The 20,707-nt window shown below is 40.4% G+C and overlaps 1 protein-coding gene across 9 annotated transcripts in view; it reads right to left on the minus strand.

The window, feature by feature from the left end:
• Nucleotides 1-20,707, minus strand: part of Kif13a (kinesin family member 13A) — a 174,826-nt gene that overhangs the window by 81,254 nt on the left and 72,865 nt on the right. For all 9 annotated transcript variants that reach the window (XR_010051168.1, XR_010051167.1, XR_010051166.1 and 6 more), the window contains exon 4: nt 14,923-14,983. Coding sequence is in view for 6 of the 9 variants with exons in the window: in XM_063259934.1 (XP_063116004.1) it covers nt 14,923-14,983 (61 nt within the window). In the remaining 3 variants the exon portion in view is untranslated. The remainder of the gene's footprint in view (nt 1-14,922; nt 14,984-20,707) is intronic.

Consider the following 20,707-nt stretch of genomic DNA (forward strand, 5'->3'; position numbering starts at 1 on the left):
CACATATTATACTGCAGAAGAGTAAAGGTGTGAAAAGCTTTTTAAATATATGAAGCAGTGTTCACTATCCTTCGGAACTGGAGACCTTAAAAGAATTAAGATTATACTCTCCATTATATTCTGCATCTACAGCAGCCCGCCCTGTTTCCTCCAGTGGAATGAGGGTGTCCTGATGTCACAGATATAATCTCTTTATCTTTGTAATCCTAGTGCCTGGTACCAAATGCTTAATAAATGTTTGTTGAAAGAATGAGTCAGTTTAATCATTTTATCCTACATGACATCTGAAAAGCCTTTTACATTAGAAAATAACATCATAAGCATCTGGCTGTATATTTTTCTTTCATGCAAAGCCGGCTCTCATTTGAGCACTCTTTTGCTATATTATGATGTATCATGATTGTGGGATTCTTTGCAATGTGTCAGAGTAAAACGAGATAAGATTTTCTACCAATAGGTTGCCAAAAACTAAAATTTTGATAAAATGAGTATTGCTGGGTTGAAGAAATGATTATCTTTTATAAACTGCTGGTGGGAGAAAAAACAGTTCTTACCATTCTGAAGGAAAAAACCTATAAAAGGCTATGTGTCCAGCCTCTAGGTGCAGTACTTATCTGGCCCACAGACACAGTCCCATGGAGTGCCCTGACCAAGGACACTTTGGCAACATTATTTACAACACTGTAAATCACAGTCAGAGTAAGCACCATCTACTTTAAGTATGTTACATTAAGCAAAATATAACTATTTTAAGATGAAGTATCACACAACATTTAAAATTACAAAAGTAAATAAAGTACACTTATGAGTAAACACTAGAATTATAAACCATTGTGGAGTAATGTTTTTAAAAGCCATGTTCAGAGAGCCATGCACTCTTACATAACAAAATGGATGTTACAGATACTAAGTATTTAAAAAAAGACTGGAAAAATTATGACAAATTTGTATTACTGTGTATCTCTAACTTCAAGCATCTAGCACAGCATCTAATAAACCTTAGAGATTTCAAAGCAAATTGATGGAATATGTGAGTTTGAAAATAAGTGTGTAATCTTAAGAGTCTTTCTAAAATAGTTTGTTTTTAAGATTGTCTAAAGATCTGTGCACATACGTATACCAGCACTTGGAGAATGTGGTATTATCACATTATCCACTACACATAAAGTTTAAAAATTGCTTTTATGTTGTTGTCATGTTCAACAGCCTTATGCTCACTGAGAAAATATCTGATTGTCCAGACACGTGATCTTTCATACACAGCTATCTTTATCTCCTCTTTTCTCAAAGGACCTTCCTTATTCCACATGAATTCCTAAGCCCAATGCCAAAACACAGCCCACGAGTCTGAAGCTGAGCCTTGTCTCAGAGAAGATGCAGAATCAAGTTCAGCTTGTGCCTGGGCTTCTTAAAATTACTGGTTCTCCATCAGACCCAAGTGCCACTCAGACGGATCCTAAAAGCAAGACTTTCTTGGCACCAATGGCTGAATGGAGCAATCCTGTTTGATCTTCCACAATGGTTAACCAGCCTCCAGGAGGGCATGGGGTAAGGCTAGGTCAAGCATCCTGATCATAATTTGCAACTTCAATTCATATTCTGTATCTTGGAAACAAAGCAAATGTACAAATATTTGAAGTGTTCACCCAAATTCATCTGTTGGAAATTTAATCCCAAACACAAATGTGGTAAGAAGTGGGGCCTTTACAAGACATTAGGTAATATACAGGTGTGGTGGTACACATCTATAATCCCAGCACTTAGGAGACAGAGGCAAGACTGCTGGCTAGTCTGGGCTACACAGTGAGTTCAAGGTCAGCCTGAACTGCAGACTGAAACCCTGTCTCAAAAACACAAAAGACATTAGATCATGGGCTAATGTCATTATCACAGACAATGGTTTGTTGTAAAAGTGAGTAGGACCCTCTTCTGCTCACCATGTGGTGCCTTCTGCCATGTAATGAAGCAGCAAAGAGACCCTCTACAGATGCAGGCCCTTCATCTTGGACTTCCCAGCCCCCAGAATTGTTAGTTGACACATGTCCGTTCTTTATAAATGATCCGATCCCAGGAATGATTTCACAGCAGCACAAAAAGCAGACCAAAATGAAGAGCTTGAGCTGCTAAAATGACTCAAATGCAGAGAAGCAATGTGATCCAAGAGATTTTTACCCTGCTGCAGCGAGCCTGAAGTCATCAAGCAAATCTAGAATTTATATCTGTTGCTATATCCGGCTGGGAAATGTAAAACTTCTGATTTCTGCTCCTGATGCTAAGTAGGCTGGAATTATGAGGATTTTTCTGCCCTATGGTCTTTCAAGAGCAAATGACAATGTGCCTTTTTCTTTGGTAGATGTGGTCTTTTAAAGTGAAGATTAATTAGAAAAACAAGAAAATCAAAGAAACAAAGATATATATTCTAAAACTTCAAGAAAAATAACTCAGTCAAAGAATTCTCTAGTACATAAATAAATAAGAGTAAAAATTCAATTTAGCCTCTGTCCAAATTATTGCAAATAGAACATGAAGTGACCAATTTAACTTGTATTTATGCTGTTAAGGGGAAGGAAGATAATTTTTATCCACTGTCTTGCTTACAATGCACATTAAGTATATGCCAAATCCTCACAACACCCAAGTAATACAAGCATAAATTATGGTTAATAAACTAGGTATGCTAAGCACACCTGTTATCCTAGCACTTTGGGAGGCTGAGGCAGGAGGATCACAGATTGGGCACTGTAATTTCTTAATGAGACCTTATCTCAAAATTAAAAATAAAAATAAAGGACTAGGGAGGTAACTCAGCATGAAGGCCCTCAATTCAATCCTTAGGACTACTATAAACAAAATACTGGTAAGGTGACTGAGAGCCCCAAGAACTCATTGCTAGTGAGTGGCAGGGCTGAGTCGGCCTGTCCTGAATCCCTTAAGCTCAGTGTTCAGCCATTATCAGTAACTCATACTGCAAGACACTGAAAACAGAGGCTCCCATCTCTGGCCTCCAAACTCCCAGAACATACCACGCTGCACTACTGCGTGTGTGCAGGTGGGCTTGTTTGTCCCAATTGCAAGCTCCCTAAAGAGGGGCCACTCCATCTTCATGGAGTTCAGGGCATACACAGAGCATTTGTATTTACTGAGCTACTCCTCTGATGACACAGTGGGTCTCAGGCTAATGCATCTGGTGGGCCCGGGAAAGGGGGTTCCAGGAATCGAATTCAGGACCTTGTGCTTTGCGCTTGCCTAGCAGCTGCTTGTGTCACCGAGCTATATCCTGGACCAGGTTAATGTATTTTTCATTGAGGGCCCCTTTCTCCTCATAGGAATGATGAAGTCACTCAAAGACTGTCCACAGAAATGTGGTTTTATTGTGCACAGGTAGGTCAAAGCATGACTGTTTCTGTAACTCTAAGGCGCCCCAAAGCACTAGAGGACGCCTTGGTCAAACAAGCCGGTAGAGCATCAGTACAGCATGTACAGACCGACTGGAGAACCCTGATAGAAAACTGCAGATCACTCTTGTGCTGATACCCGGGGTCACCTCCAAAGCAGCACAATAAATATATGTGGGGAAATTATCCTGATTTCTCCTAACCATAAATCTATGATGTCAGGCTCAGTGTTTTATAGCTATGCTTGACTGACAGAATCTAATTCATATTTATCATATTTAATAAAGTTTTATTCATAACAAAGGAAAATTTTGAGAAAATGAAATATTAAAAAATAGAAAACTATTATATTGTGTTTCTGGACAGATTTTGTTCTATCTTCTCTCCTTAAATTAATTATACTGAGGCACAGTGTATAAGATTATAAAATATAAAGAACTATGTGAAGTTCATATACTTTTACAAATCTAAGCAAGAGTGGATTCTAGGGAGACTGGAATTCATTTTTTCACTGAGCCATCATGGCTCAACGGAAATTTATTTTCTTGTAAGGCAAGAGATAATGAACATTCACTTTTCTCTACAAATATACATCAACATTAGCAATTTTAATAGCTGTTCAGCTTTCCACTGTATGAAGAACTTTCACTATACAGATATTTAGATTATTCTTTATTTTTCCGAAAATATTTATCCTTAAATCTTTATCTCTGTGCGCTTTCCCACTTTTGTGAGACAAAACTCCTCAATCAAACTGCTGAGTTCTCTAAACAGTGCAGACTCCCACGCTTTGCAACATTCTCCACCGCACTGCTTATTACCATTCTTTCTGATGTTGACTAACAGAAAAAAAGTGCCTCATATTGATTTTCCTTTGTTTCTGCCTCATTTGTATCCAACCCTTAGCAAGTGGGTTGTGTTTATTTTATGAATCAGGTAGCATAATGATTGCTTTTTTTCATTATTAGTTATAAATGTTAACCACATATTAACAATATTCACCTTTGGCATGTCTATCATATATGTTTTAAATATCTTCCCTAAGTCTATCATTGACCTTTCAGTCCTATGCTTTTCTTGTCATATAAAAGCTTTGGATCTTTCAGATCCAAATCTTTTCTGTCATGATTTTTGCTCATGGTACCTGTTACATTTCCAAATACATTTCCACCACCAAAATAATATTCAGCAGTAGTTTTTTCTCATTTTGATGAGGGGGGGGGTCTTTCACAGTTGTATTTTCAAATTTGCATGTCAATCTTTTACCAGCTAAGTGAATGTGGGCATATTGTCAACGCCCTCACTAGCAAAACAGGAATAATAGTTGCTACCTTCCCGTATGGCTGAGACGACTTAATACAGGAAAAGTACTTTCACAGTGCCTGGCCAGGATAAGTCTAAAATACATTTTAGTTATTATCTATTATTAATATCACCCTTTAAATCTTTAATCAGCTATAATTAATTTTAGGCCAAAGAAGGAAATCATCACTGCATTATCTTTCAGATAGTTTGAGACAATTCTATGAGACAACCCAATGTCAGAGATAAAAGAAAAAGAAGTTCACAGGAAGATTTCTGAAAGGAATCACTTATTATTTTTGTACTTTCCTGAAGGTGCCACTTGTAAAGAACTATGGACCAAATGTTACAGTGGTGACTCATACCTAAGAATGAGAGATGGCAGGACAGGCAATGAGGGTGGTGTGGACGCATGGGTGGACGCTTAGAGACAAGAACAACAAGTACCATTATTGGGGCACATTGTACAGGACAGGGGAAATATTCTTCATTCTTTTGCAACATTATGATAGAAAGCTACCAGGGATGGGGTGGCAAGAAAACCAGTGTAATAAATTTAATCAAAATTGTGAACAAGTCATAGCTACCAATTTCCTATTGTTTTCCATTCTGGAGAATTTTAGCTGAACTGCTGCACTTAACCAATTCTTTCTTTTTAGTGACATTCTGGCCACCATAGCTATAGTAGAAACAGTTGCAAAAAAAGCCCAGACTGTCAAATAAAACAGAACACTGCCTGCAGACTCATTATATAACTTCTGTCCTCTTTACAGCCAGCTTTCCACTGCACGTGGACGATGGTCACACTTCGCTCTGCGACAGAAAATAGGGAAAACTTCCATGTGGCGTCTTAGGGACTTCCTGGTTATCAAAGGATAGGCTTTATAAACAGTGTTTTCTTCACGTCTATGTTTTAAACATAACCCTCCTCTTTCCTACCATAGGAAAATAATGACTTGCCCATTGCCATTTTTTTAAAGGATTAAATTTTTTTTTATTAGTACATGCTGCAGTACAGAATGATTATCTTCATCAGCCTGCTGCATTTTGAGCCTCTGTTCACAAGAAAAGAAGTAATTTATGCTGGGTGGTAGGAACCAGGGAATTCAAACAGTGCATGGGTGGATCCCATAAAAGATGCAATACTCCCACCCTAGATGTTTCCCAACTGATTACAGTCACACTGAATGAAGTGCTGTCTAGGGAAAGCCCACATGAAAAAGTTCAGAAATCCTGTGGGAAGCAGGAGGGTCTATGAGTATTTGTTTCTAACCCAGACAAACAGAACAAAGCCACAACCTAAAGTGGCTTCTCAGTGGGACTGACGCCGGGGGGGGTAGGTGGGTGGTGGTCACTCTCCAGGCATCAGCTCTACATGTGTGGTGTGGTGAGGTGAACCCACTGGGCAAGTCTGACCTCACTGTTACTCACCCTGACCATGTTGCCAATTTCCTCTGGGGTGTATGATCAGAGTTCCTATAACCATGTGGCCAAGTCTCAAAACACGCTCAAAGAAACCCACAACACAATGGCAGAACAATAAAGAGCTTCTGTTTCTACATGCAAAAACCACAGACCTAAGCCACCCAAGCCTGAGTCACATATGACACAGACCTTGGAAAGGTAACTGTAGTGTCTCCACACTTGCACAGGACCTGTTTCACTGTGAACACCAACAGGGGACTCGAAGCAACTACACATGTGTACCAGGGGCTGGGTAACCTGGCCGTTCTCTGAACAGCAAAGCCCTGCAGGCAAAAAACAAATGCAGAGAAACCAGTCATGTTCCAAGATGTTTTCTATCATTCATAGGACCAACATTTGATAACTGAAAGGTCACAGGATAAAACACTGTGTAGGCTGTGTGTTAGAAATTGGAAGACAGAAACGCAAGGGCACAGTCCCTGTGCTGTGTACGCTCTGCCCTGAATACAACAGACGCGTAAACCATGGCTGGATAAAGCACTAAGGACAGTGACGCACAGGACCTGACCTGAAAGATGCACGATTCTTCTTGCTTTTTGACAGTCATTACAAGGAAGAGTACCTAAGATCTGCACACTGCTGTAGTTTGGGTCTCTAATGGTCCCTGAAAGGCTCCTGTTTTAAAGACTTACTTCCCACAATGGCACTATTCTGACAGGAGGCCTATTAGGAGGTCCTCAGGACACCAAGGGCCTGTCCTTTAAGGGATGGGGGACATCCCAGACTCCTCCTCCTCCTCCTTGTTCTCTTTCTGCTTCCTGGCCCTGAGGTATTTTTGCTCTGCCATACACTCCCAGCGTCTAGTGCTGCCCAAAGCAACAGGGTCAAATCATAGATAGAGCCCCCCAATAAACCAAAACCACCATTTTCTCTTTATAATTACCTCAGGTATTTCATTATAATAATGGGAAACTGACTGTTATAAACACAATCAATAACCTTGTTAATAAAACAGAATTCCCAGTTTTTTTTCTTTTCCCCATCTTTTTTCTCTTTGGAGTTATAGCAGAAACAGAAATAAGGTGTGCTCAAAATCACTGCATTGGAATTCCTGGGCCTACTCCTTGGTGAGGATGTTTTTCCACTTCTCACCAGGGCTGACAGCCACCATGATTTTGATGAGTCTGGACTTGGCAGGTGGCCCAGCTCCAAATCAGAGCACCTGGGCAGTGCAGGACCAGGCAGGTTCTGTACACACACCTCAAGGGAAGAAGAATGCCAAATCTGGATGGGGTTTAAGCAAATTCTTTTCTCAAAAACTTTCAGTGTATAGAAATGCAGCTCTCAAAAATTCTCACAGGCAGTTACTTCTGACAAGGTTTAAATGAAATAACCCAGAACGACAGAGTTCAGATAAAGAAACCAAAGCTTTAAGGCTTGACTTGATAATGCAGGTTTAATTTTTAATCAAATATAGAAGTACGCCATGAAGAGGCCTAGTAAAAGGAACCCGAGAAACTGGCCCAGGAGGGAAAAAGGAAACTGCGGGGCTGTTTTCCACAGTGGTATCCAAAGCTATCAGCACCGCACTCCTTACGTCCCACTTGCAGCACGGCAGGGGTGAACTCACCCACGCAGTGCTGGTTCTGAGTGTGAGCTTTGCACTTTTCTGTCGCTGGACACAGTGCCTGAGTCACTGAGGTGAGGGCCATACACCACTGCCCTTGGCCCTGGAGCCAAGGATGAAAGAGGAAAACCAAGCCACCTCACCCCTGAAGCCTGTCTTACACACCTGTGTGCTGGGCTCTTCGGGAGAGTGCTTCCTCACCAAATAACTGTGGACAGAGTCATGTTCTCCTCTCCTGTCTGCCTGATAGTGTAGGACTCTACCATTCTCCGATAAAGTAAAATCCCTCCTGGATTGTGTGATGCACAGTATTACAGCACTCGAGGAGAGGTTAAAACAAAGCCAAACCAAACATGGTACTGAGGACTCGGGAGCCTCTGACGAGCGAAAGTACCGTCACGGGCACTATTCCTGGAGGGGTCCTCGCCACAGACTGCAGTGATTTCCTCACATGCACTGTCTGCAGCAGGAGGAAAGGTAGACTCGCACTGGGGACTCCATCAAATCTTCACTGGCGTGCCCTCCCCCAACCAAGTTCACATTCACACTGCTTTCACCTTCTCATAGGCAGCAGGGCCTCTCAGAGCCTGTGTTTAATCTGTAAAATGGGACCAATGGAAGTTTCCACTAAGTGGGTAATCAGATAATTCTGTACTTTAGGAAAAGGGACTAGTATAGAGCTGAGAACTGCATGTTCAAGACTGTTTACCTACTGCTGTTACTGTTACCTGCCCTCTGACTACCCCTCAGTCAAATGATGTCTCTGGTGGCCACAAATACTCTAAGGAAGGAATATGGACAGAGGAAAGAAAGTAGGGTTGGACAGGATGAAAAAAGAGAGGAGTAAAGATAAGCATAAATAGTATGTATATATTAATAAATTTAAATACACAGATACACACACCTAATTTTAAAAACAAAATCACTTATTTGGGACATCTTTAAAAAATTTTTTTTTGGCATAAGCGCCTGCCTGGCAAGCATGAGGTCATGAGTTCAATTCTCGGTACCAAAACCAAAAACAATTTTTTTTTGTTTGACCTCTCCTTGCCTAGTTCTCTAAATTTGCCAACATGCCCTCCCCCATCTATGAACCACATAGATACAGGCGCACAGCCAGCAAAGTTACCTCAGCTGGCAGGCTAAACTCAGGGCCAGCTGCATCATATTTTCATAAAGGGTGAGTAGGGTTCCCTCCTAAACTGGCTTATGTCAGTTGCACTTCCCTGTAATTAAATCATTTAACTAGGAAATGTAGAAAGAGAGCCTCTGATCCTAAGAAAACTTAGCTGAATGCTTAGGGACCCCTTGAGGAAAGCAAGTCACTAAAAGAATTGTCAAATTGGGACGGGTGAGACAGTTTGTAAAAGTCTGTAAAAAATAAACATCTAGGACTCTGAATTTGGGTTTTTTTCATAAATGCCTTTTAGGATGACATTTATCACAAGATTCTATTTTAACAATTTTCAAATAGTCAACTTACTAATGTTTGAATAGCTATAGAGAGTAACGTTTACAGTTTAAACCTAGTAGTTAACAATCACCGATGGTTTTCTCGGTGCAGGGCACTTGCTGAGTGCTTTATATGTATAATCTCATCACGGATTTATGGATCTTCACAATTGATCATGGATTTATAGTAAGCAAAGATTGTTATTGTAGTCTACTGTCACACAATGGGAAGTGGCAGGGCCCAGATTTGAGCCCAGGGAGACTGACTTCAGAGTCCATGCTTTTCTGATGCTCTTTCAAATAGCACACGAAAATGCTAGGCCGAGGCCATACACTAAAACAAGTAACTACGGTGGGACTCTGCCGAAAAACTGGTTCTATTTTAGAATGTTACTGTTGGTAGACATGTTTTATCTCCTTTCTATTCTTGCTTGGTTAAATAATATGAAACAAATTTCTATCTCTGGGCACACAAACCCCTCCCCTAAAAGACCCCCCAACACAGCCCAGGGCTCAGAGATGCTCATGCTCCCCCTCACAGGATAAAGCAACATGAGCAGAAAAAGCATCACTCATATGACCTTTCGCATTAACCATGCCTGAAAACACAAGGCTTCAGCAAATCTCAGCAAGCACCATATGGCAAGAACTGTTACATAATTTCTAAGTCAACAGTTTAGATCCTCTCAGGCCACAGAATGCTCACATCCACATTTACCCCCTGATATGCCATCCCCAGAATGGTTTTTATATCTGACATGAAGATATATAGAAAACCAGGAAGAAAATAAAAACCAAGTTTAAAGAAGCCACTGTTCTCTACCAAATATAGCACATTTTAGGAAATAATTTCTCCTAAAAAAAGAAAAAGAAAAAAAAAGACTGTCAATAATGTCTTAATTGCCATTAGCAGTGATTTAAACATTTACAATGACAGTTTAAGTTTGTCAGCACTGACTATAATAACTTCACACTCTCCATGTGTGTTTCTGATGAGTATGTGCATATGAGGTTGGTGGGATGCAGGTTTATATAGGAATGTCAGTTTTATGGAGTTTTTTTCCCCCATCCTTGGTTGTAGCACAAGGGTTTTTATACTTTGATTCAGAATTAACTGGGAACAAACAGTATTATGACCAACTAGGCAAAAGGTAACAGAAGGAAGAAAATATATATATTTGTCTTTTTCCTTTTTATCAGTACCGGGGATCGAACTCATGACTGCCTGCTTGCAAGGCAGGCGCTTATGCCGCTGAGCTAAATCTCCGGTCCCAAAGAGAATATATTTAAAATGTAAAATGCCTCAAGCGTGACCCAATGCAATAAAAGTGGCTTAACAAACAGCTTTCGATTTGCCTCTAAGGAATCTATTGGCACAGCTGGGCCACTGCAGAAAATGGCAGATTTGGTTTTTACCAGCAAACTAGAGAGGGCCTGAGCAGAGGGGACCTGAGATCCTAAGGGCTGCCATCTCCTCCTGTACCCCCTTGGTACAGATAAAGAAATAGAGGTCCACAGAGGTTATCTCACCCAAAGTCTTGTGGCAAAACCAGATCTTATAAATCCCAGAACAATACTTTCTCTGTCCATAATACTGACGCAACTACTCGACTCTATGGTGATGTGACAATGATAAAGACAGGGATAAATACTAAGTGAGAGCTTCTGGTGTGCCAGATATTGGGGTAGGTACTTTATAAGAGCGAGTCATTTGGTCCTCAGAACAACGCTACGAGATCAGAACTACTATTACCCTTACTTAACATCAGAGGAAACAGAAGCACAGGGAGATGCAGTGACTCACAGGGCCTTGGGGCCTTAGCTAGCAGGTGGTGCAGCTGGGATGGGAACCCAGACAGTCTGGCCTAAGAGCCCACATTCTTCAACTACTCCAGTCAACCCACTGTAATGCCTTTCTATATATCGGAAAATTATGTGTTGCTAAATCAAAAAGGCCCCAGCTGGGGGCTCTCACTATAACCTCTGATATAGCAACGCATAACGAGAACTTAACACTTTGACACACAAGAAACTTGTAAGAGCCCTTGCTTCCCCTGGCCCTCTCAATCCCTGCACTTAGCCCTCTCTCTTCCTCCCAATTGTGAGAAAGGCTCTGAGAGCCCTGATTCAGTATCAATGATGCCATTATTCACTGAGCCTGACAAGCAGGTTGGTTTCAGGAAATATGTGCTTCCCCCTCTCTATTTCCCACCAAAGAATGAATGCTTCTATCTTAATGTTTCTATTCACAATTAAGAATTGGTATTTTTTTAAATGAAGAAAAAGGACATCAAATTAGTATGGAAATCAATGAATTAACTTCCTAGTAATACATTCACTAGGCAGAAAATTTATAGTGGATGAAAACCTGACAGAACAGCCACAGAGAATGTAACATTTTTACTAAGGGGTCACATTATTTGTATAATAACAGGGATATCTAAAGAATAAGAAAAAATTTCCCCAACTATGTAAGTAGTCATTGCTCTATGAGTCAAGAGGCCCTATTTCAGAACATAAGATTCAATGTGCTCGGGCAATCAAAAATTTGGCAAATTTCAGACTATTGAAAAATAATTATCTTTTTAAATATCTTAATATTTCTAAGCACATTATTTGTAATGGAAAACTATAAAACTCTTACATTCTCAACTGCACTTTATCATCCATACTTAGTAGAGTCATGTCTGGTCAAACAAATAAACAAACAAACAAACAAAAAAAACCCAAAACAAAGTTTGCCCTGTTATAGCGCTGGCAAACCTCTGGCACACGTGACCCTGTGGGTTGTTTGTATCCTGAAAGCTCTAAAAGGTTCACCATCACGGTCCTACGTCCTGGGACATGACTGGTGAACTGCAGAAGTGGAGTGGTCTTGGTGACCAATAGCAGAAGTCATGATTCTATGAGATACAGGAAAAAAAGAGAAAAGCCACCTCCCTTCAGTATTATTTTAACTTTGCGATGCCAACATCATCTACTCTTCACCCTCCCAGTCTAAACTTTTTAGTTTAGCTCTTAAACTTCCTGCCAACTGCCTTTGCTCCACCTAGATCACGGTCACCCAAGGAACCCTTCAAGATACATCTTCCCTTATGGAAAAGTCATTTATGGGTGCCTCTCATTAATCAGCACATAAAGTTAACCATGTAAGGGGCATGGATTTGGATTAGTGGCACAGCACCTGCCTGGCAAGTCTGAGGTCCTGCATTTGACTCCTGGTACCCACTTGCCCCAAAAAGTTAACTATGTAGGCCCTAAACAACCATATGACAGGCGTAGACATTTCTATTTTACAGAAAAGAAACTATAGTATAGAGAAACTAAAGAATTTTTGCCAAGAGAAGCCAGGTGTGATGGCACATGCCTATAATCCCAGTATTCAAACAGACTGTGGCAAAAAATCACAAGTTTGAGCCCAGCCTAGGAAACTTAGTGAATTAGCCAGATCCTGGTTCAAAATTTAACAACTAAAAGGGCAGGGGAGATAGCCCAGTGGAAGGTCTTGGGCTCAATCTCCAGTATCACAAGAAGAAGAAGGGGATGGGGTGGAATTATCCAAGAAAACCACAGACGTCCGACGGCAGCCTTGGGTCTGCTATCAACGGCCATGTGCTCGCCTTCATGTGACGTCACGTCCTCTGGTCTACAAGCTTTCCACATTCCCCTTTCACTGAGCCTATGCTTCAGGCTTTTTAACTGACAGGTAAAAACCATCCGTATCCACGGTACTGCCCATGTTTTGACGCTGTGTCTCCACTGCGGAATGGCTTCGTCAGGCTACTTCTCACATGCCCTATCACTTTTTCTCTGATGCTTAACTTCTCTACTGAGCTTCAGTCTCATCTCTACCATGCCTTCCCCGATAGCTCCAGCCTATCTAACTTTTGTCTCTCCTTGGATTTTCTATAAGATTAAACATCTATAGATTTCAGAATTAAAAACATCTAGAATTATTGTCTGATATGCATTAATTTTACTTCCCAACTTATTTTTTCACTTTTCCAAGGCTTTCTGAGCTGCAAACACAGTGAGGGCTTCATGAATACCTAAGACATTATTCTGAAGCTTTTGCCTTCCTAGATTACATAAGGGGCACCAAAAATAGAACCCAGGCTGAGGCACAGAATCAGTGATGAGGAGTAATAAATAAGAGAGGAGGGAAGGTAGCCTGGAGCTATTTAAATGTAGTGCAGGGACGATGGGTTTTATTCAGTTGGCCACAAGTGATCCTGCATTGCATGAGAAAAGCTCCTGTTCAGAAAGACTTATTGCCTGTATCCTAAAGAACATCAACTGAACATGGTGAATCGTGGGCTGTAGACAGTGACAGTGTTTGTCCCCATTTGTCTCTGCAGCCATGGGAAACATTTTATTTCTGCTGCTGTTCTAAATCTAAAAGCACACATGCACACACAAATACATAAGTGCCAACCATCAAGAAAAATTGTTCCAGATTCTTTAAAATTTATTATCTAAAGTCCCAAAAGGGTGATAAAGGACTAAAACTCAACATTATGAACTACTTATTGGGTGGGGATTTAGTGGCATAAGTGCCTGCCTGGCACTGCTGGTGAGTACATGGTCATGCTTTCAATCGCCAGTACCAAGAGAGAAAGAGAGGGAGAGAGGGAGGGAGACACACAGAGAGAACTACTTATTCATTTTAATAAAATACTTGCTAAGTTGCAGGAATGAAGTCTGGAAAGGCTGATTTACTCAATGGAAGCAACTGAAGGAGTCCTAGTGTAACAATAATTAACCTTTGAAAATACTATGTATCAAATAGTTTTCTCAACAAGTTTGTTTTAGGTGGCAAGGAAAAAGCTAACAATAAACAAGAGTTACTTTTCTGCAAACAAGTAACTTCCTCTCATGTCAAAATCTGAAACCTACACTTTCCCACTTAACTAAATGAGAAAATAATTCAGATGTTGCTGCTATGTGTAGAAATGGGGGGGGGGGCTCATGGAGATAGTATCCAATTAAATCTATTGTGCAACATTGTGACTATAGTTAGCAACACTGTTTTAGAGAGTGTAATACAGTGTAGACTTTACTGTTCTGTGCCTCAGCCTGGGTTCTATTTTTGGTGCCTCTTATGTAATCTAGGAAGCCAAAAAGCCTCAGAATAATGTCTTAGGTATTCATGAAGTCCTCACTGTGTTTGCAGCTCAGATTACAGTGTAATCTGAGTAGATTTTAAGTCTTTTCAACACAAAAAATATGTATATGAAATGTTAATTAGCTCAGTTTACCTATTCCATAATATGTATTTCAAAACATCATATTGTACATGATAAATATATGCAATTTTTGTCAATTAAAAAAATGCAGGGCCAAGCACAGTGGTACACACCTATAATCCCAGCTACTTGAGAAACTGAGGCAGAAGGATCACAAATTTGGGGCCATCCAGGGCAACTCAGGCCCTCTCTCTCCCTCACCCCTCTCTCCCTCCAGACAGACAGACACACACACACACACACACACACACACACACACACACGCATGCACACACAAAATATTTAAAGATACAATCAGATGGGAAAGAAGCAAAGACTTTCTCCATTAAAATCAATGCTTCCATTTTGACCTGGAGCAAGTGTGACAGATGCCCAGGAAGGGCCCATGATTCACCTGAAGCTATAGATGATTTAAAAAGAAAAACAACACACAACAGAAGAGGCCAAAAGCCCAACTGAAAAACAGTCAACTTACCAGCATATTTTGTAGTGTTAGATTCATCCATGGACCAAAAGCAATAATCAAAGGCAAATACCTGAAAGCACAAAATATTAAAAATTAACTTCATATAGGAAAGCAGGTTACAAAACAATATTTTATTGATGAAAATGAGGATGCCCATTACTATCTGATAGAGGAAAAACAAAACAAAACAAAACAAAACAAAACAAAACAACCACTACAGTGGATTTGGGGCTTTTCTAAAACCTGAGGTTTCTATTCAACTAAATTTGACTATTTTCTTGTAGAGGAGCACATTGTGTAAAAAAATTAGTATTTTTCCAGAATTCAAACATTGAGGGAGAAATCATAAGCAGATTTCTTGGTAACATTTATATTTAGCAAGAGAGAGAAAAAAGGAAAGACTGAAAAAAAGAAAACAGAACTATGACTTTCTCTCCTGAGTCCACAGGTCCGGCAGCTCCTCAGAACACTAAATGGTACATGTTCGCTTACACCAGTCCCTCTCCTTGCTCCCCACGCTGCCCTTCCTGTACAACAAACTGCAAAGCTCCCCATATTCCCAATACTGGACTCCTTTCTCCTCCAGTACAGCAATCTCCAGCCAGTTCCTGCTAAAACACTAATAACGCACCCTGCCATGTATAACCTTCCCTACAGCTACTGAATACCCACAACACACCAGGAGTAACCGGCGTTTTCTCCATGGAAGGATTCCCAGCGCACCACTGTTCCCATGCCTATCACCAACACCTGTGTTCCAGCCCTTGTTATCCAATGCGCACAGCACGGTTGCCCCAAGCGTGTTCCAAGAAGTAGTTTTATAAGACAGTTCATAAATAAAAGATTAAAGTAGGCTAGCATTGGTGCATAGGTCCCCCTGTTTGACCCTATTGGTCACCTCAATATTAAAAGCTCTGAAAAGACTTCTAGTATAGAAACCATTTAATGGGCTTTGTTATTTCCCAGTTTTAGTGAGGAAGTGCTTTTAAGGGGAACATCTGTTAACATCCCTTGAAATTAGTATTTCTCAGTACGCATCTTAGCAAACTGGCCCAGATCGCTCAACAGTATCCCTGATGAGCTCTTCGCTATATATTCCCCTCCCCCTCTGCTTCTTTTAACTTTTTGAAACACATTCTTGCTAAATTGCCCAGGCTCAACTTGAACTTGTAACCCCCTGCTTCAACCTCCCTGAGTGCTGGGATTATAGACACGTACCACCATGCCCGGCCCCATTTTTCTCTTGCAGTCCAAATACCGCAAGCTCTAAATAGCAATCCTAAGCCAAATACTGCAGCCCTAAATAGCAATCCTCCAGTGGACAGGCATCCTCCAATGCTTCATCATGTCCAAGGACCACACTGTACAGACACAGCACATGCTCTTTGGCCTGGCATTTGAGGCTGGACACAACACGGCCCTTCCAGCCAACTCCCTCAAATTCCTCAGGTGCTATTGCAACTTCCCTTGGGATTACTATGTTCCTTTCCACCCTTGTCTCTGTTCTTAATTTCCCCTCTTCAAAACACTTCAATCCCTTAAGGTTCAGACCATATATTATTTTTCCTGCAAATATTTATTGATTACATCAAAGGAATTATCTTTCTGTTCTCTGAAATCTTACATTTTTTAAAGAGTCTTTTGCTATGGCTCTTATCATCAATATTCTATTTTCACTCTCTATGTATGTAATCTATGTGTATGTTTTATGCCCACTTGTACACTAAGTTCCATGAAGGAAACAATCATATCTTCTTCATCTCTGAAGCCTATGCTGTTGATAATAGTTGCTTTCAAATTGTTTAGTGAATGGTGAATGGCACTGAAACTTTACAAGGAAGCAGGTACTTTTCACATCATAGAAGACTAAATTATGTCTTTAGTAGTTTCACCACTATGTGAATTTTACTGCTTTAACAACTGATTCAGGTATATATGATGCACACAACTTACATCATCGAACCCAGACTCAACTTCAACTATGATAATGTATACATTCACTCTGGCCTTCCAGTAACCAAGCTGTAAATCAACAACTAGGAAACAGCAGTTTCAGCCAGGAGGGCGTGGAATATTTACTGAGAGGGCTCTTTTAATGACTGAGAGACCACACAGGCATAATCCAGCTAATCTTCCCAACACGGGGCAGGTCTGAGCCTCAACATTCTCCCAAGAAATACAGATCTGTCTTGTTTTTAAACATTTCCAGAAAAGGAGATTCCACAACATCCCATGAATGCTATCTTAGAACATTTAACTTTCATTCTCAGGACATTTTCCTTCCATTTGGACCCAAGTCAACTCTCCTTACTTTATTAATAGACACTGTTTTCCAGTTTTTAAGTAACTTTATTGTTGTCTTCTGGAATCTCACAGAATTTCTTTTGTAATTGCCACATAGAATGGAATAATCATTTTTTTTGTATGTAAAGTTTTCATCCCTATCTCAATTTTTTTCCCTGATGGTACTGAGTACTAGGGTATTCGCACCAAGTTACAACCCAACCCCTCCCCCACCTTTATTTCTTCTTTTTTTGGAGAGAGGGTCTTGCTAAGTCACTAAGGAAAAAAGGTTCCTGATGATACAACTGTTCTGTCTTGATTTCAAAATCTTTGATCACAGACATTTCAGACTGGCAATCACACGAGGTGGTCATGCAGTAAAGATTCTTTCAGTAAATATTTATTAGGAACAAAGCTGAAGACCAGAAATCTGAGTGCTTTCCCTAAAACTCAACATGAGTGAAGAGAAAAAAAACAATGTTGTTTTGCTTTGTTTCTTGTTTAGTCTTCAGTACAATCTGTCTCCCGACCCACCTTTCCTTATCTCAAACTGCACAGAGATTCCTGTGTCCCGAGGGGACACTACTACACACACAGTCCTTCTTAGCTTCGGCTCTGTGTGTCTCATGGACCTCAACTTGCCTGCTTTGGTATGTTCAGGAAAGCTATTGTCCATAATATTTTTCAAATAATACTACAGAAAAGAGCATGATATGGATATGAACATGATGTGGATATGAACATGCATCAAGCTGCTGGGTATATTTTTAGATGCTGCATTTCTTTCAGATGCATGTTTTGGGGGAACATGGTTCCTTTAACAGGGATTTGACCACTAGATGAACATTAAGGTCCCCTTGGGCACCATCACTCTATGGTTCCTTGGATAAACAAGCACGGCCTAATTATGGACAGTGTGCAATCTGCACAGAAATGAAGACAGCTACTTGTTAGTCACAAGAAAGTTTGTTATTATAGACATTAGGGCAATTTCAAAGATGTTTGATTTGTCTCAGGTGGTCCAATCATTTCCTTATGATATTGTTGGTCCTACAAATTATTCACAAACTATTATTGTTCTTTTCCTAACCAAAATTTAATTATAATTGAGTAACAGCAGGGTTTTACATGAGGACACAAGATTTTCTTAGGTTTTATACAGGTTTGATTTTCCAATATAAAATTCATTGAAAAAAATAAAATCCATTGATACTTTAAGAGAGTTATTCTTTGGAAGTTCATCACTTCATAGGAAAAGAAAACCATTTTTTTCAAAGCTGATACATGTTAGAGAAACAAGTTATTTAGACTAATTCATTTCATTAGAATTACAAATACCTATTTCCTTATTCAGTAGAGAGTCACTGGTATCTTAACTCAACAATGGGAAATGGAGGACTTCTCAATTCATACAACTGAGCAAAAATAGATGAATAAACAAAAATAGAAATGATGACCAAATTGTGAGAAAATTTCTTGTAAAGGTATCTTTCCATCTAGAATGACAGCTCAAAGTACCAATGTTTTCTGGGCAGTCTTAAAATCTGCAAACTATTACCTGCATTGTTTTCAAGGAAATCCAATACTCCCTCCTCCTCAGAATCTCATTCCTTCCTCTTGAAAAACTTACGCCAGCACTTGATTCCCTGAAGTTTGCTGTCTATCTGCTCTACCTTCACCAGTTTCCTAAAAATGTTAGCTTTGCAATTTTGTGAACCTCTCTGAATATCCAGTAAAGGTGCTAAAGCTGTGTTTAATAAGACAAGTGTGCTTAGTGATGTCTGGGCTGAGCTAACGGAGTTCCAAGACTCATGGGCAGGGTGCGGCACAAACTCCACTCATTTAGCAGTGCCACCTCTAACGGCAATTTCAGCAAAATTCAATTTACAGGTTTTCAAAAATGGAAAAAAGAAGTATCTTCTTAGTGTTTTGAATTCCATACCCAAGTGACCATTTGTATGCATATATGTGTAATTTCCTTGTTCTGCCATGGTATTAACTCCTAGAAGACAAGGCCTTGGTTTTCCTAATGATTTGTAATTTCACAAAATAAAAATACATATTTTAGAGCAACTTCTGATGAATGACTTGAATGACTTCATAAACAAACTTGTAAATTTGCATTTTTATATATAACAGTTGCTTAAAATAAAGAAGTCAGGTATGATGATTAATCTTGTTACTGCAAGAGACACCTAGGACAACCCTAAAGCACATTCTGGGTATGTCTAGGGGGCTCCTGGGGAGTGACCTTGGTATCTGGTCCACCTGTGGTGGATTAAAAATTGATGGTCAACTTAAACACCAGATGAACTGAATTAGCATGGTACTGAGTATAGTGATGGTCCACCAGGGACAGCTGCCAGCATAAAAAGGCGAGCAGAAAGGAAGAGCAGCACTGTGGGCTCTCCTAAGTATTGCTGTTGTTTGGAGCCACTGGTTCTCTTGGAGGAGCTTGTCATGCTGGCTGCCTTCATATGAACTCAGCAATTATACTGGAGGAGCTCGGGACCTTGTCACTGAGAACAGCTGTGGTTTACTTTGAGGGAGCTGTGGTCCTTATTTTGAGCCTTGCTTCCTGGCTCCAGAGGGGAAGACATGTGCTGTTCAATCCCCAGAGAAGCTTGTCAGACTGGCTTCCTGATGTGAACTTGACTGTTCTCATTGTTGGAGGGGCTCGGGACCTTACTGTCGCTGAGGATGGCTGGGGTACTTTTCAGGGGAGCCTGGTCCTTATTTTGAGTGTTGCTTCTTTGCTCCAGCACAGAATCTTCAAATTACCAATACAGATCCTTCACCACGCAGGCACAGATTTTCTAGCTTCCACTGCTAACCTTTGGGTCTTCCCAAGGCAGATCAGGGAAACAGACTTGCACAAGTCATTGTCATAGACTCTAGGTCTTCAGCTGAACTCATGCAGGATATTGCCATGGGATCCAGGCCCTCAGCTGGATTCTTCAGGTCTTTAGTGTGTGGATAGATTTCCTGCACTTTCTTTGTATTGGACTCCATGGATGACCACCACAAACAATACTATAAATTATGTGTTTAGTATATAACTGTTTTAATTGCAACCCCTGGCTGCAGGCCCCTTCCTCTCTAATTCTTTTTCTGCCTCTCCACTTCCTGGTTGCTATGAGATGAGCAGTTTGCCTTTGCTGTGTCATTTCTACCTTGGAGTCAACTGACCATGGTCTGAAGCCTCTGAAATCCGGCATCAAAATAACCTTTTTCTCCTTGAGGTTGTATATGTGAGGTATTTTGTCTCAGCAGCCAAAGGAGTCCAATACAGACCAGGGAATGCAAATGTTCAGCAGCCTGGGCAATGTGGCAGATACCACAACAGGGCTTTGCTGAAGCCTCTGTTTTTACTTCCACTGCAGGAAAGACAAGAGTGATGTCATCCCATAGATGCTGTGTGTTTACTGGGCTTTCCCTCCTTTTTCAAAAAGACAGGAGCAGGTTCCACTATCTGTGTGTATATTATGTTTTCTCAGTGGTCAGCCAATTC

The sequence above is a fragment of the Cavia porcellus genome, unplaced genomic scaffold (genome assembly GCF_034190915.1).
Source record: "Cavia porcellus strain 051 isolate PalLab524CR breed Dunkin Hartley unplaced genomic scaffold, mCavPor4.1 scaffold_13, whole genome shotgun sequence".
NCBI classification, from domain to species: Eukaryota; Metazoa; Chordata; class Mammalia; order Rodentia; family Caviidae; genus Cavia; species Cavia porcellus.